Source organism: Zonotrichia leucophrys, chromosome 2 (assembly GCF_028769735.1).
Source record: "Zonotrichia leucophrys gambelii isolate GWCS_2022_RI chromosome 2, RI_Zleu_2.0, whole genome shotgun sequence".
Lineage (NCBI taxonomy): Eukaryota > Metazoa > Chordata > Aves > Passeriformes > Passerellidae > Zonotrichia > Zonotrichia leucophrys.
In genome coordinates this window covers 20678180-20695041 of record NC_088171.1, presented here as the reverse complement: position 1 = coordinate 20695041, position 16862 = coordinate 20678180, and the positions used below count along the sequence as shown (strand labels likewise).

The window sequence follows — 16862 nt, the reverse complement described above, 5'->3', positions numbered from 1 at the left end:
GCCGCCGCCATGACGCCCCCATGACGCCGCAGTGACGCGCGCGGGCCGCGCCGGGGGGGCGGGGCTGTGCGGCCGTTGGCGGGGCGGGGCCGCGCCGCGTGCCCGCCCTCCCCTGAGCCCGCCCGCCCGCTCGGCGCTGCCGGGGCCGCTGCGGAGCCTCCGCGAGGGAGACGGGAGAGTCGGCGCCGCTGCTGCCGCCTGGGTGAGCTCGGGGAGCCCCGGGCGTTCGGCGGGAAGCCGAGCCTAGGCATGGGCCTCATCTTCGCCAAGCTGTGGAGCCTCTTCGGTAGCCAAGGTGGGCGCGCGGGCCCGAAGCGGCGGCGGGGCGGGCGGCGAGTGGAGCCCACGGGGCTGCGGGGGCCGCGGGCAGCCGTGGGGGCTCGGGGCCGGCTCCGCTCGCCGGGCTTCCCCTGAAGGCCCGCCCGGCCAAAAGTTGGCTTTGCTTTGTGCAGTGCCCTGAGCGCTGGTGCCGCGGCGCCTCATGCTTCGGGTCGCTTTGTTTGAGTTCCCGAGGTGGTCCCTCTGTCCCCTCCTCCCCGGCCGCGTTAAACACCCAGCGTCAAACATCCGCGGCGGCCCGGGCTGCTGGGGCTGCGCTGGACCGTGACGGGCCCTCGGGGCTTCGCGAGACTCCTTTTAAAGTCGGGATCTGTTATTAAAATCGTGTTTTAGTCTTTAATTAAAAGGAAAAGAACGACGCCAAACATGTAGGGGCCTTCGAGGTAAAGATCTGTTTGTGTTTTGGCAAAGATACTGGTTAAATACAGTTAGTGACCCAAGAAAATCAGTTCTCCAGCCAAAAATAAAAAGGTCATAAGGGGATAGTATCGCTTTCCATGCTCTCCTGCCCAGTTCATCCAGCCCTGCAATCACAGCTCGTGTTCTAATCCAGAGCTCAGAATTTGGGTCTGCCACCACTTTTACCTCAGATGGTTATCATAAAAGTAGAAAATTATGGTTTATCTGTTAATTTATTTGATTTAATAATTTTGGTTTACCTAGCCAGCTTTGATTAGAAAATTAAATAGTTAACAGTAACATCATTTTGCCTGCTCCAAGCTCAAGGCCTCAAGGAAGAACAATATAAACAATAAATTCATTAATTGTTCTCTCATCAGGTTTCCAAATGTGTACCTCATTTCCACTTTAAAGTTATTGAAAATGCAGATAAGTCTTTTTTGTGCAGTGCTCTGTTGCAAGTTTTTGGAGGCAGATACACCTGGTGTACTTTGTTTTCTGCCTTTGGTTGCAGATAACCCAGTCTAATTCTGTACATACCAAAGCCTCAGTGTGTGTGCACATTAACGTCTATGTATCAAACTCTTTCATGGGATGGGATTGGGATTCAGTCCCAGATCATTGATTTTTCTCATGCATACACCATCCTACCACTTAATTCCTGAAGTCTTCTGAATTTGTTGCTAATTTCTTGTTTTCCCAAACTGTCAAACCTATTTGGCAAGATCCAATGTTTCCCTTATCCTCCAGAAAAATACTAAGTACCTTTTTTTATTTTCATCAAGTAGTGCAATCTGGATCTCCTTTTCTTCCATGAAGTATTTCAAAGACTCCAAAGAGATCTATAAGCAGGAAGTGATCAGCAGATAACTGGTGGCATGTAGTATTTGCCTCTATAGTAGATTATGATGTCAGTATTTATCTTCAGGAAAACCCATTGTCTTGGTTATTGTATATTATTTCCTGGAAGAAAAGTTATTCTTCATTGTGAGTGACCCTGGCTGGATGCCAGATGCCCACCAAAGCAGGTCTATGACTCCCCTCCTCAACTGGACAAGGGGAGAGAAAATACAGCAAAAGGCTTCTGGGTTGAGATAAGGAAGGGAGAAATCGCTCACCAGTTCCCATCATGGGCAAAACAGACTCAATTTGTGAAATTAATAGAATTCATTACCAATCAAACCAGAACAGGTTAATGAGAAATAAAACCAGATCTTCTGAACACCTGCTCCCCACTCCTCCCTCTTTTTTTCCCAGGATTAGCTTTATTTTTGATTCTCTGCCATCTCCCTGCAGGAGGGAACAGGGAATGGGGGCTGTGGTCAGTTCATCACATATTGTCTCTGCCACTCTTTCTTCCTTATAGAGGAAGAAAAAGAGTGTATCCCCTCTTCCAGTGTGGCATCTCTCCCATGGGAGACAGTCCTTCATGGGCTTCTCCAGTGTGTGTTCTTCCCAAGGTCTGCAATTCTTCACTAACTGTTCCAACACAAGTTCTTTTCACAAGTCCTTCAGGGAGACAGTCCTTCAGGGACAGGCCATTCCAGTCTGGCTCCCCCACAAGGTCACAAACCTACCAGCAAACCTGTTCCAGAATGGCCTTCTCTCCCCAGCTGCACAGGTTGTTGCCAGGATCCTGCTCCAGGATGTGTCCACTGGAGTCACAGCTGCCTTTGGGATCTACCTGCTCTACTGTGGTGTCCTCTGTGGGCTGCAGGTGGATCTCTGCTCCCCAGGGACCTCTGGCTGCAGGGCACAGCTGCATCACCCTGGGCTGTGGGTGCATCTCTGACACCTGCAGCACCTCCTCCCCTTCCTTCTGCACCCACCTTAGAGTCAGCAGAGTTGTTTCTCTCACATATTCTCACTACTTTTTTCTCTGTCCTTAGTTTCTCCTGTGCAATAACTTTTTCTCATCTTAAATATGTTATCCAGAGGCATTACATCTGTTGCTGGTGGCCTTGTCTGGCGGTGGCTGGATATGCATTTCTAGGAGTTTCTCAGAAAACACTGTGTAGCCCTCTCCACTGTCAAAATCTCATGTTGTAAATCTAATACATTCATATATTTAAATGGTTAATGAAATATTAGTCTCACAGTTAAATAGATGAGGTAATATCATGAAATATTTACTCTTTGGCATTTATCCCAATAAAAGACTTTAGGGTGTGTCCTGATCCTGGTTTAGTGCTGGATTTGTCTTTTGTTTAGTTTTTGCTTTGGGTTGGTTTTTTTGGGGTTTTTTTTTGGGTTTTTTTTTTTTTTTTTTTTTTTTTTTTGCTTCTTCTTGCGTTATCACAGAAAAGAGAGTTTCTTTTCATGGCTAAAACTAAAATTTAATTCTAGAAAATTTGCTTCCAACATATCTTTTTGATCTAATGGGAAATTATTCTCCAACAACGCAACTGTGTTCTCTAAATAATATCATTACTAATAATAAAGCATAGTAATTTCTGGGTTGATTTTGGTTGCTCTTCTAATTACATCAAATCTTGATAGTTCCTTATAGAATTCACAGGCTGTCCTGGGAAGTTGCTTTGTTGAGCAGACTAGCACAGTAACTTACACACTGATTTTGGCTGTACTGAGGGACTATTCCAAAAATGCACATAGGATCTGCTGTGTGAGGATCGTGGGATCAGTTCTCATGGCTGGTGCAAGTTGTGTGATAACCTGCAGCACTTGGCAAAAGGAAAGATGAATCTAAGGAAAGATTTGAAAGTTCCATCTGTGTTCTGTCAAGTAGAGCATGGAGGGTGAGGTGTGCCTAAGTCTTTCAGCTCTCAATACATATTGTCTCATAATCAAGTGGTAATTGAACGATGTGAACTGAAATAGAGATACTTTTACTCATAAAATAAACAGTTGACTTTAAAATAGACTTTTGTCATTTTTCTAGGTAACTTTCTAATGGCTTTGTGATATTTTTTCCTTTCTTTTGAACTTGACAAAAAAAAATTACTCATGAATTGTTTTATTTAAAATACCATTCTCTGCAGCCATTTAAAGTCTAGTTGCTAAATTACATAAGTTCAGTTGAATTTACTTCTGGTAACTTACTTTCAGAAGTTTTAAAAAAATCAGACTCCAGAAATAACCTGCTGAAGCTCCAAAAATGCTGAAGCCATGATTCAGTAGTCAAGTGGTGGCACATTCTTCTGAGCAGCATGCAGTGGTGTGGATAGATGGTGGAGCCATTAAGTTAGTGCCTGTGTTAATGCATGTCTGAGTAAAACTTGCTTGACTTATCATTTCATCAGTATTACCAAGATAGCTCTTAATTAAACTGTGGGTTAAAAATAGAAGTGAATGTCAGCAACCCTGATAAAGATAAATGACTGTTATCAAGACCTTATTTTTTTATGTGGTATACAGAGAAGCTCACAAATCTGGGGTGTACTTATTTTTGGAATGGTAATTATCCAGCATCTTACAGGTTGCTCTGAACAATTGCTACAGTTATTAAAAAGTTGCTTTAAGAAAAGTAATGGTAAGCTCTAATTCAAGATGATTGAACTTCTGTAACTCCACCGTTTATTTCACCTAGCCTTAGTGGCAGTTCCCAGTCAGGTTAGGAGAAACCATTATCTGGAAAACCAAATGGTTTTTGGTTCCTCTGATTACTAAAAGTTATTGACAGCTTCTCTGCTGCCTTGTAATCAAATCTGGGGATACAAATGTATTTTAGCAGTTCTTTTGTGCTTAAGAGAAGACTCTAAATTAGCTGGTAGTGTGCAGAATGAGTGTGTTTCTTTGTGTTGAAACTGTTTTGACCTCCAGAATTATGCTATTCCTCCTGCCTTCTTTCTAGCAACTTCTGTCTGCATTCTGTCTTCAACTCTGAGGCCTCCAAGGCTGTTGCTCTTTGGAACCAGATGAGCATTTTGTTTCACAGCTTGAAAACTATTGGTACTCATTCAGTAGTCATTTCTTCCAAATATTTTAGAAGTGTCATCATTAAAGTATTTAGAATTTTTTTATTTTTATCTTTTGCAAAGTAGAGAAGAGGCATGTTGAGAGAATTGAATCTTCAGTTTTGGGCCCTTTTATCCTAGAGAAATATAGATGAGTAAGGAAGAAAAGAGCATATTATGTCTTACTTCTATGATCTGCCAGAAGATAATCTTCACTGTTCTGTGTTTTTGTAATACTAAACTGCCACAGATTTTTTTAAACCATATTACATACCAATTTTTTTAAACAGTGTGCTAGAAATGGTTGATGAAACCAAGAAGTCCTTGGATTCTTTTAAGGAGTAGTCTAATACTGTCTTTTCTTTTTTTCCCCTGCATATGCCTACTTCTACTTTCCCCATCTTCCCTCCCTTTTCCTACGCAATTAATAAAGACTCTTCTGCTCTCTCAACTTTGTTATGGATTTTCTTCTTCTTTTGCCAAGAACATGGTGGACTGGGAAGATATTCATAAATACAACCTAAACTGAGTTTGAATACCAGCCAGTGAAAGGGAGAAACTTGGGTTAGTCTGTAAGTACAGAACACAAATAAATCACTGCCTATGATTTACCCAGTAATTGTCCTTCCTCCTAAATGTGGCATCTGTCTTCTCCTAGTTACTCTTGTAAACAAGTAACTGTCATGCTAAAATTCTATTCTGTCTTAGTTTGGTAGTTTTTAAGCTCACATGTTTTTCCTCTAATGGACATCTATGTGTGAATTTTTTGTTTTCATCAAACTGGACAGAAATTCAACTTTTGAATATGTTTGTAAGTGAAGAGTTTCCATTGCTATAGTTCTGGAATCTGTTACTTCTATGAAATACCCATGATTTCATTTTACAATTTTCATGCCAAGATCACTATTGATTAGCACTTGTGTGCCTGTTTATTGTTTGTGCTTATTCAATCACTGTATGAAACACCATCTGACTATGAAGTAACACAGATAAGCTGTGCCTTTTTTTCCCAGTTAGTGTTGGACCATTCACACTTCAGTGGCTTTCAAAAGCAGCCATCTCAACCGAGTTTTTTTCTTCATGACTTAGTGTGATGTTGTATCATCCAACACTCCAGTCATTCACGCCTAAGATCACGTGTTCTGATAAGAAGATGAGAGAGCAGTGTAATGCCTGACTGGAATTTCTTTTCTTTCTTGAAAATAACTTAAACAGAATGCTGCAAAAGTAGAATCATCTTCCTGGCAATAGTTGACAACATGTTTAGTTTGAAAAAAACGGGAGGGCATTTCTGTGTTTGGACCTTTGGAAGCTCTCTACATTTAATTACATTTGAAGAAGAGATGGACAGTCAAGCTACTAGGCATGATTTATTAGCCTTGAAAGTAGAGAGAATTTCATACTATGTATGTATTGGGAAAGGTTATTAATTACTGATGCTGCTGTTAGTGGGGCTAAAAGTACTCCTGCATTTACAGTCAAGAAATGTTCTTTTCTTAGCATGTGTTTACAGGATGCAGTAGTAGGGGAACTATCACAGGGAAATACATTTTACCATCTGTTATGATCCTGTTGCACAGCAAAACTTACAAAAGTTCCAAACAAGAAAATATTTTATTCCAGTAATATTTAGTATTACAAGACCTCGGTTACTATATATGAATAGATTTTTAACCAAAATGCTTCAATTTTTCCTTAAACCACATACTTTTTGGGGGAAAAAAATCATTTGATACTTTGAATAGATCTTCTGATCTAGTAACTTATTTGATCCTGTAGATCAAGTGTGGTATTTTGTAGGAAATCTTAGACTGTGACCCATGTTTTGCTTTGAAATAAGTGCCCTAGAATTGTAAATATTATCTCTTTTAAAAAGTGAGCTTGTTCACAGAGTTTTTATGTATCCATTTGCAAATTTTTCACTCTCAAGTGGTTTGCTTATTTTTGTCAGTAATTGGATCAGTATGCTGCAGCTTCACACCTGTAGCAAAAGAACCACCATTCTAAGTGGCTGTGATACTGGATTTGAAATTCTAAGAGGAATTATTTACAGAGGAGCATATAAATTCTGGAGGACTGTTTTACTGATTTTGTTTGTTTGGTTGATTTCTGTTTTGTCTTCCCTGTGCCTGGAAACAAACAGTACTGCAGCAATTGCGAGTTCACTGTTTCATATGTTGGATTTTACAGCAGGTTGGGGCAGATGATTTCTCCTTTCTGCTCAGCGCTGATGAGGCTTCACCTGGAGTGAGTGTGTCCAGTGTCCAGTTCTGGGCTCCTCAGTACAAGAGAGTCATGGACACTCTGGGGGGAGTCCAGTGATGGGCTGCAGGGGTGACAAGGAACTGGGGCATCTCACATATGAGAAAAAGAGGTGCAAAGAGGGCAGAGCCAGACTTGTCGTAGTGGTGCCCAATCACAGGACTGGGCAGTGGGCGCAAACTGAAACACACAAGTTCCCTCTGAACATCAGGAAACACTTTTTCACTGTGAGGGTGACTGAGCAATAACCCAGGCTGTCCAGGGAGGCTGTGGAGTTTCCATCTGGGATATATTAAAAACCCCTCTGGACATGGTCCTAGGCCACTGACTCTGTGGGCCTGGTTCAGCAAAGAGGTTCAACCAGATGACCTCCAGAAGTGTCTTCCAGCCTTGACCATTTATCATTCTGTGACTTCTCAGTTCAAAAGTTGCAAAATTAGAATCTGTGGCCTATTCAAAATACAGTTTCCTCTTAGATTTTTCTGTGTGAATAATGGTGGTACCTTAATAAATGGTTATTATTGATCCTTGAATGTTAGGGTAGTACCTTTTGCAGTCTTTGGATAGTGCTGGTGTTTTTAGCATGATACACTGCTATGGGTTATATTTTTTCATTGTACTTTTCTTTCTAAAACTAGATGTTGTAGATGAAGTAATCATTAGTAACCCTGCCTTTATTAGATTTCCAGTGCTGGCTTTTCCTGACACTGGGGTCTCAAGAGAAGATGGGGCTTTGTTTGGTGTTTTTTCTGTCCTGAAGTCACCACTAATCTGTGTAAGGTGTTGATATAAAAGAAACAAGCAGTTGCATTCTTCAGTAAGGGAGAGTGATTAACCAGAATTATAATTATTGCTGTTTCACTAATTTATTTTTGTCTTCTTCTTTTTTCTTTTTTAAATTTTTTTTAATAATGCAGAGCACAAAGTAATCATAGTGGGACTTGATAATGCTGGAAAGACTACTATTCTTTACCAGTTGTAAGTATATGAACTAATTGTTTTTCTGTTTGCATTTTTTTACTTGTCACTGTTTAATCTTTGAAAATTCAGCTTTGTAACCTGGTGTAATCTCTGGGATTTTAGATCACAATTTGTACATTCATGGAATGAGTTGTTCTAAACAGAGTAAATGTTTAAAGGATAAATGAAGGAGCTGCTGTGCTTTAAAACTGAACTATAAATTGACAGCAAATTTCTACATCCAAGCACAAAGTGAACAGCAATTTTTTTCCCATGAAAGCCTGTCTGAATTTGTATTCATAAAAATAATCCTGTTTCCAGTAATTGCAGAAAAGAACATGATTTTTAAATTAATGGAAATTCCAGCCAGGCTTCAAAAATCTGAAAAGGTTTCCAAATGTTTCTCAATTCCAGTGTCTAAAATTTGTGATAGAGAATTCCTAAAAATAATATTTCAGCTTTCTCAGGTCCTACCTTACTCATTTTCTATAGCATCATTGCACCCAAATCTTGGCAGCATTACAAGAATATCCATAATAAATTCAAGAGTGTTGTCAGGAGCATAATTACTATTGTGATAGTGGAAAAGGAGGAGAGTATAGATAAATGAATATCCTTATATTTGGATAGCAAAGCAGCATAGTATGCTTTCCAAAAAAACATTCTATATGTGAGCATTTTGAGCAAGCTTAAAGGTGGAACTGAGAAATCTTCAGAAATGTAACCCAACAGTCCTCTGAGATTTAATATCTAGTTACTGAGTAGAGTGCTTTGATAAAATAATATTCCAATTTTTATTTTGCACAATTTAGTGGTTGTGTATTTGGCATCTTTAGAATGGCAGCTCCTGCTTTAAAACAAGTGCATTTTAAGTGTCTGTTAATGCCCTTTAGAAAGACAGTCCTCCTATAACACTTAACCATTTTTATGCCTTTTGTGTACTTATTTGTCCTTGCTGATTTCTTTAAGCATGACTACAGTCACTGCTTTCTAAAGTTCAAATGTATAGCTTTTTAAAATATGATTTTTGAATATTTTTTGTCAGTTACACATATTTACTTTTCTAAAAAAACTTGTTATAACTGAACTCTAACAAGCCTTGTGGATTGTGCTGACTGGTCTTTATAGTGTGATATTGTTTCCTTTAGCTTAATGAATGAAGTGGTTCATACTTCTCCAACCATAGGAAGCAATGTAGAAGAAATAGTGGTGAAAAACACTCATTTCTTAATGTGGGATATTGGAGGACAAGAATCATTACGGTCGTCATGGAATACCTATTATTCAAACACAGAGGTATGAGAAGATGCTTTGAAATCTGCAAATTGAATGTGTTTGTTTGAAATTATATTTATTTATTAGGAATATTTGTAGACTTTTGTAGAGATTGCAGCTGTATTGTTTTTACATTCTCATGAGGGAGAATAAATTCAAAAAGGGTGAGGTATCTCTAGTATGCAGCGATTTTTCTGGTAATATTTGAAGTATTTTTTCTGTGTACTTTACTGTAGTGTTATTTGCTCTATGCTATAAACTGTGAAGTTAGATTTTTCCTAGGCAATCAAATGATAATGAAATGCATTTTAGATCAGATTTTTTTGTTTACTTTTTTTAAAGTCAATTGAAAAGAAAACTTTGAAATGTAACTTGAAAATTTTGTGATGATTTGCAGTGGTCAACTGGACTTCTGTACATCCAGTCTGAAATGGTTTTGAAATAATGATAATTAGGAGGAAATGAGGAATGAAGGAATAAGGAATATTCTCTAAGCCTAGGCAGCAGTATTTAAACAGCTCATCAGCTCATAGCTTTTATCCAGAGGAGGAAGGAAAGTCTTGCTGTGCACTACTCGTGAGGTACTGGCAGAGCTGCTGTTGCTGGAAAGGTTGGAGATGAATTCAGCAACAGTTGATTTGTGGGGTTTGTTTTTTGTGACAGTGTTTTTGAGGCCAAGAGGTTATCAATACAAAAAGGCACATATAGTCACTGAGGACTCTTTTTGAGACATCTGCGCTGATGTAAAATATTCTAGACTTCATTTCTTACCATTTCTACTAAAAGTAGAGACCTCTTGTAGATATTATTCATTATATAAGTATTCCATCCTCTTGTAAAATTAGGTTTTTTATCTCTTACTTTTTCTATATCTTTTCCTATGCTCTTGAGGGGAGGTGAGATCAGTGATCCATCCTAGATCTACTGTAATCCTGATAATGACATCTCAACCCTCATCTCTAGTATTTTATACTAATTTTTTATGTTATCTGGAAAAGTGCAGCTACACCTAAGAAACACGTGAAGATAAAGAGACTTCTACCAGTATTATCTGGTATAGAGCAATAAGTTCTTGGCATTTATCCCTTGAGTATCTGGTTTTGGAATTTGGAGAGATGCATATTTTATTTTTCTGATACTTTTGGGATGTTCTTCATATTCTATCTAGCAAGTGTTTGAAATCCAGTGCCTTGTAGTACTTGGAAAGAACTTTCCCTTTACTTAGAAGCTTGGTCTGCTGGAAGCAGTTGAGGAAGAAAAGAGATCTGTTTACTATGCTAATCCTAGCCTCCCTCATATGAATAATTCTGTTACTGTTCCACCTCATCTGCTAGGCATCTCAAAGTCACAGCAGCATTAAATTGACTCAGGTTTTCATACTTTGTGGTCATTTATAGTGGCTAATGAATCACTTTAATTTTATAAGGCAAAGTGATTTGGAGAATATGTTGGAGAATTATAGCAGTGATTTCTAATTCTCCCTTTTTACTACTCTCTTTTCTCTTGTCACTTTCTCTTCTCTGGTGTCGTCTGAAAGTATGTCTGTTTTGTAGGAAGACTAGTGGTAGTGGTCTCTTGAAATTGTGCTTTCTGTAATTTGCAGTTTTTATTTACATATTATACTGTTGGTGTTTTTCCCTAGTTCATCATTCTGGTTGTTGACAGCATTGATAGAGAGCGACTTTCTATTACAAAAGAAGAACTTTATAGAATGCTGGCTCATGAGGTATGGTGGGGAGTTGGGATAATAGTTTTGTTGAGAACAGTTAAACAACATTTCATGTTTCCTATGTTAACAAAAATAATACCATCAGAAAAAAAAAATTGAGAATAAGTGTGCATTCATGTTGATCACATTTTTAAACCATATAAGTTATAAATAAGGAGAAAATTATTATGAAGCACTCTTCTAACAGGACTTGCTTGATTGTAATCAAATCAGTCTTTACTTTGCAAATTTTGAACTGATAGAATATGTTATGCTTCATATTAATGTAACCGGGTATTGTTGTCCTTTACCGCTGACTAGTTCAGTTAAATGGCTGAAATTGCAAGAAACTTTTGGGTTTTTAGTTTTTATTTTAGAGAAATGAAATTGTCTACTTCTTTTTCTTTGTTCTAATCCTGTTCCTTAAAATTAAGGAGTGTACATCATACTATGAGGAAAATAATTTCATTTTCCTTCAGAATTATTTGTTTGTATTTTTATTATATTTTGTCCTAGGGACTATTCAGCCTTGAGTCAACTCACTCCAATGTCCTAAATTAACTTGTACATTTGCTTAGGTAAAATATGTTAAAACTTTTTGTGACTCTGAAGCTGAATTGAGGTCGTTTTAAATCTAAATATTCTTCTTCATTTTTGAAAGAAAAGGATTTAGTACAGTGCAATTAATCCTGTTGAGTTAACTTCTCTGAGAGACTTGTGTTTCACATAAGTGAGGTTTTGCTTTGCAATTTAATGTTAGTTGTAGTTTGGATCTAATAGTAAGGAGGAAATTCACTACCAAAAAAGGTGGAAAAATTACTTCTTGTGCTGAAGTTTTCCCATGTAGTTTTTTGGTTTCCAGTCTCAAACTCTTTAAGAAATTGTGATCTACCATCTCTTGAAATCAGTTGGTAGGGCTAGACTGGGCTACTTGTAGGGTTGAATTTTCAGCTGTAGATCATAAAGCTTTGTTGTTTTTTGTTTTTTTTTCTCTTGGTGGAAAAATACTCTCAACATTTAACATGCATTGAAGTGTATTGAACACTTTTAGTTGCAACTGTCAGCTTCCTGAGTATTAGATTTGTTTACCTTAATTCTCTTTTAGAGCCATACATTCTAGTTCTTGTCTGTTTTTGAATGCTAAATTCCATGCTGAAACAAAACTATTTTAATTAGTTATTAAAGCTGATGCAGCATTATTAAAACTCCCTTTTTGGAACACTAGGGTTAAACTTTTAGGAATTTGGAAAGTTTTCTTAAATTATTACTGCTTTAATCAATAAAGAACTTCTTTAATGAAGTTGAAGGAATTTCAAGGGACTGGTATCTAGCAGGCTTTTCTATTTGAATAGTGTTAATTGTATTGTATAGGACTTGCAGTACTTAACCAGAAATAATTCTGCTGGCTGAGTGGTTTGAAGCATTATAAAATGTATTTGACAAGACTTTTATTAGTTATGTATGAACTTGTGGTCAACACCAAACAATTTGATTCTCTGTGGTGGTGAACACTTCTGAATAAATTAGTTTTTTAGCCTTACTGTAACAAATATTTCATGTAGTAAGACAGTTAAAACTCCATGCTCCAGTGTAGTTGTAGATTAGCTTGGATACAGTCCTTTTAACAAATGAAGTTAGCGCAATAGCCTTTTAGCTCAGTGTGATAAGTGTCTGAGTCCTCTGGATGGTTGCCAGGATTTGCGGAAGGCTGCGGTTCTGATCTTTGCCAACAAGCAGGACATGAAAGGCTGCATGACGGCTGCCGAGATATCCGCGTACCTCACCCTCAGCTCCATCAAGGATCACCCCTGGCACATCCAGTCCTGCTGTGCTCTGACAGGAGAGGGGTAAGTGCTGACTGCTTACTATGGCAGTTCCTGGTCCTGCTGACACCAAAGTGCATTTTTGAAAGTTCTGAACTTTGCTGTCAGAGGGATGTTTTAAATTTTTCGTCATTGAACCTTGTGGGTTTTTTCATAGCTCATGCTTCAAATTAATATGAACGTCTTCCTTTTGTTACAAACTCCAAACCAAAAACCAAACACCACCCCTCCACCTAAATATGTAGCTGTTGACATAACTTGTCTACTCTCTGTGTGCTACTCTCTTACTCTTGTGTGTCTTTCTGTATTTGAAGAAATTTGCTACTGTTCCTTCCTTTATATTCTAAGCTACACAAAGCTTCTAAGCTGGGAGATTGAGGTGTTCAGGGTTTTTTTGGTTGATTGGCTTTTTTGATTAGCATTGAAACATAGTTTTTGATGAAAAGTTACATAGATCTGTCATAAAACAGATTTTTTACCAATATTAAACTTTGTTTATATCTGGCTAATGTAACTAATTTTGAAATTTGCATACCTTATGCTAACAATTACTAAAATGGAATGCTGGGGTAGTCTTAAATCCTTAGTCTGTAAATATAAAAAAATAATACCTTCTAACAAGTTGGATAATGTCTTGCTTGTATGGTGTGAGGTGTGCTGATTTTCATCTTGGTTTATAAGGCAGTCTTGTAATATGTGATATTTAGGGGTTTTTTTGGCTGTATTGTACAACCTTTACAATACTGTGGTCTTGTGACATCAAAAATAGTGAATCCAAGTGGGTATTTAGGAAGGGAGAGCAACTACCTCACTTTCTAGCATGAAGTATTTAATGTCATGGAGATGTCTTGTAGAGTGAATGGTGGCATTAACTTCCCTGGGGTGGAAGGTGTTAGTGAGAACAAAGTGGGGGGTTTTTTATGGGGTGGTTGTATTATTTTGTTCTAAAAGCTAACTACTTTCCTTCTACCAGTTTTGCTAAAGTCACTTTCGAGTACACAGTTTATGGACTAAGATCTTCAACCAAGTTGACATTTGAAGGAAAATTATAATTAATAAACGTGAGGTTTAGTTTAGAAACAGTGGCCATCCTAGGCTGCTTCTTTCATATTGTAAAACAAAAGCAATGAATATTTAGAATACTTTAAACTATGACAGTAGTGAAATGAACTTAGAATAAAACATTCCCAGAGTTAGATAGCTGAGCTGAGTCTTCCTTGGGAAAATCTGACAAGAATCTGGGGGGGATCAACCTGGTGTGAGTGAAGCTAGCATTCTTGGATGCTAAACACTGATTTACTGTACAAAGATAAAGCTCAAAGGGGTATAAATTAGGTAACTAGATCCCTGGAAAATCAAGAGAAAGTCTATCTTCTAAAATGGAAGACTTGTAAATAGAGATGCAAATTGGGTTAGAAAGCAGATTAGCTCCCATGCAGGCTTGGTATTCAATATAAATACACTTTTAATTTTGTAATGTAATTTTGATACACTGTCTTTTCATGAAACAATTCAGTCTGGATAACCTGCCCTTTTTCTTTTAATATTAGTATGTAAGGGTCTAGCTTTCTGTAGAGCGAGAAGAACTTTTTTCTTTTCATGTACTTGCAAGTAAGCATTTAAGGATAGTGTCTTTCAGGTTTACAAGGAGAAAGAAATTTGAAGTACTGCCAAGCTTCAATAATTTAGAATGCTTGACCATTTTCATGTGGCCAAAGCCTAAGTAGACTTAGTTTAAAACACTGGTTACTCTCTTCAGATTTCAATCACATTTCCAGTTGATTTAATTTATTTTAAGTAGCTGGTTTTTTCACCTAAAAACAAGTAGAAAATACCTTCAAGATGCTGGAATAGAACTTGTACCAAGTATAACATCTCTTATCTTTCAGATTATGCCAAGGCTTGGAGTGGATGACCTCCCGTATTGGAGTGAGATAGCTTTTTTATTTGCCTTTTTTTTTCTTTTTTTTTTTTGTTATTCCTCCAAAAGAAGAGACTTCTATTTATCCTGTGAACATGTACATTTTTCTGTACTTTTGACTGCTGAGGCAGTGACCAATGTTTAATTTATATCAGCCAACCTCTAAGCTGTGCTTGAATCAAGCGCAGTTGAACTGAAACACAAAAGTATTTTCTTAACTTTTTTTAATACACTAATCTTCAACTGGATGAACATATGTGAATCTGTTTTTAAACACTGAAATCCTTCTGAATATGAATTCTAACTTTTTCAATGATAGCTTTTTAAAATCTCTTTTGTCATTGTCAATATTTCAGATTTCCTCTTTCTAAATAGTTGTATAACTTACTAACATAAAGGAGCACATTTTATTTAATAATTAAAAGTAGTGTTTAGGTTAACTTTACTCTGCCATAGCTTTAACCTCAAAGGATAACCATATCTCCAGCTGGACTTCCTGGAATATTAGTAGAGTTCTAGTCAGCACAAGAATTAATAGTTATGAGTGCAAATTTTTAAGTGCTTAATGAAATATTGAAAGTTAATATTGTGATGGCTTTCAATCTGATATACAATGGAACTTCTGCCTTAAAAATCTGTTTCAGTCTCAGTTTCTCTGGTAGGTAGTTCTAGGACATTCTTATATTCTTCTACTTGAAGGTACATCTCTGTACAGTGCTTAAAAATATTATTACTAAATGCTGGTGTAGTCATTTAGAACTTGAATAACTTTTCAAAGATAAATGGGTAATTAAATTTGGAATCACAGCAGCCAGTGTTATGTGTACACTTTCTATATTCTGTTAAAATTTTAAACTCTATATATGTGAACCTTCCTCACCTTTTAGTGAGAGTGCTGTTTTCTAAATTAATACAAAATCAAAAGGGAAGCCAGATCTATAAACAAAACAAAACCATGGTGCTGTATCTGTAGACTTCGGAGTGAAGCTAATCTTGACATTTATTTATCTACTATCATACGTGTTTTCAGATTCTGTTACAGAGAAATTATTTTGCCTTCATTTTTGTTTTTGGTCTTATTTGCACAAGCAGAGAACTTTTGACAGTGTTTGAGTTAGATTCTTTCACCTGAAATTTGAAAAACAGGTGGTGAAAGAGTGGACCCAGTAACTGTTAATTCAATTTGAAGGGAATTAAGTTAAATCTAAAGATAATCTAAAGATATGGAGTTAATTGAGAACATGAACCATCACATAAACCTAACCACCAGTCCCCCTGAAAACCCCACATGAGGATTAAAAGAAAAGAACAAATCAAAACTGATAGTGGACACCCCGTTCCTAGCAAGGTCCCAGCAGCAGTCAGGTACCCAGCCTATCTAAATGCTTGGCAGGTTTTCCAGAAGCACCATTCTGCACTTCTGCATGCCTAAAAGCCACATGGAGTTTGGTTACCTGAACTGTTTTGCAAACTGACTGTAGGCCTTTGATGACAAAATGTTTTTGTTTAATCTTGTTTTGAAAATTTAAGGACACTGAGTTTTCTTTAATAAAATTTTAAGCTTTGTAAATCTCAATTTGCTTCCATTTTATTTAAATAAAACTTAATGAAATGTTAAAAGTATCAGCAAATATATTGTTATAAGCGTTGGAAAGACTTTGAATACATGTGGAAACAGTGATTGGTTGAATGAAGTTGTGTATTATTGCCAGTTAGAAAAAGTCACATTTAGGACTACATTGAGTGTCAAGTCAAAATGTTCAGAAAATAATTAAAGTCAGCGAAAAGTAGTGTATAAAGAAAAAAAGATGAATGCAAGGCAAGGTTAAAATCCAATATTAAAGCTGCTTGCTGTGATGTTCAGCTGTTTTAATGTGTGAAAATAAGATTTGTTTTGTTCTTAGGGAAGCAAATTATAAAGGAAAAAAATAAAATGATAGTATGAATGATGTTTCTTGTTTGGTAACTTAAAAATAAACCTGAAAATAAATTTAAATTGCAAACTGAAATGATATCATTCAGAATGTAGTCCTGAATACTTAAAGAGAGCACTAGCTGGTTTTATTGCCCTTTGCTTGTTTTTTATTTTAAGAAGTATGATTTTGTATTATATGCTTTCTAGCTAAAACCATTTGTAAATCTAGATTTTGTTTACTAAATACAGTCTTACCTGAGGTAATGTGTATAGCTTTGATGAGGAGGAAATGGTCTGGCTGTAGACATTATAATATCAGAATAAAGGATGTTTTCTTTTTATTTCT

General features: G+C 37.1%; 1 protein-coding gene across 1 annotated transcript; it reads left to right on the top strand.

The window, feature by feature from the left end:
- The first annotated feature begins 11 nt into the window (after positions 1 to 11).
- ARL5B (ADP ribosylation factor like GTPase 5B) lies at positions 12 to 16177 on the top strand. Its single transcript, XM_064704180.1, has 6 exons — positions 12 to 295; positions 7832 to 7892; positions 9023 to 9170; positions 10792 to 10875; positions 12553 to 12704; positions 14570 to 16177. The coding sequence occupies exons 1-6, from the start codon at positions 250 to 252 to the stop codon at positions 14616 to 14618; spliced, it is 540 nt and encodes a 179-aa protein (XP_064560250.1). The 5' UTR covers positions 12 to 249; the 3' UTR covers positions 14619 to 16177.
- The last annotated feature ends 685 nt before the right edge of the window (positions 16178 to 16862 follow it).

Excerpts from the sequence above, each read along its gene's own strand:
- ARL5B (XM_064704180.1), top strand. The coding sequence starts at position 250 with ATGGGCCTCATCTTCGCCAAGCTGTGGAGCCTCTTCGGTAGCCAAG. Across the intron at positions 296-7,831 it reads GAGCCTCTTCGGTAGCCAAG|AGCACAAAGTAATCATAGTG; the intron begins GTGGGCGCGCGG and ends TTAATAATGCAG. Across the intron at positions 7,893-9,022 it reads ACTACTATTCTTTACCAGTT|CTTAATGAATGAAGTGGTTC; the intron begins GTAAGTATATGA and ends TGTTTCCTTTAG.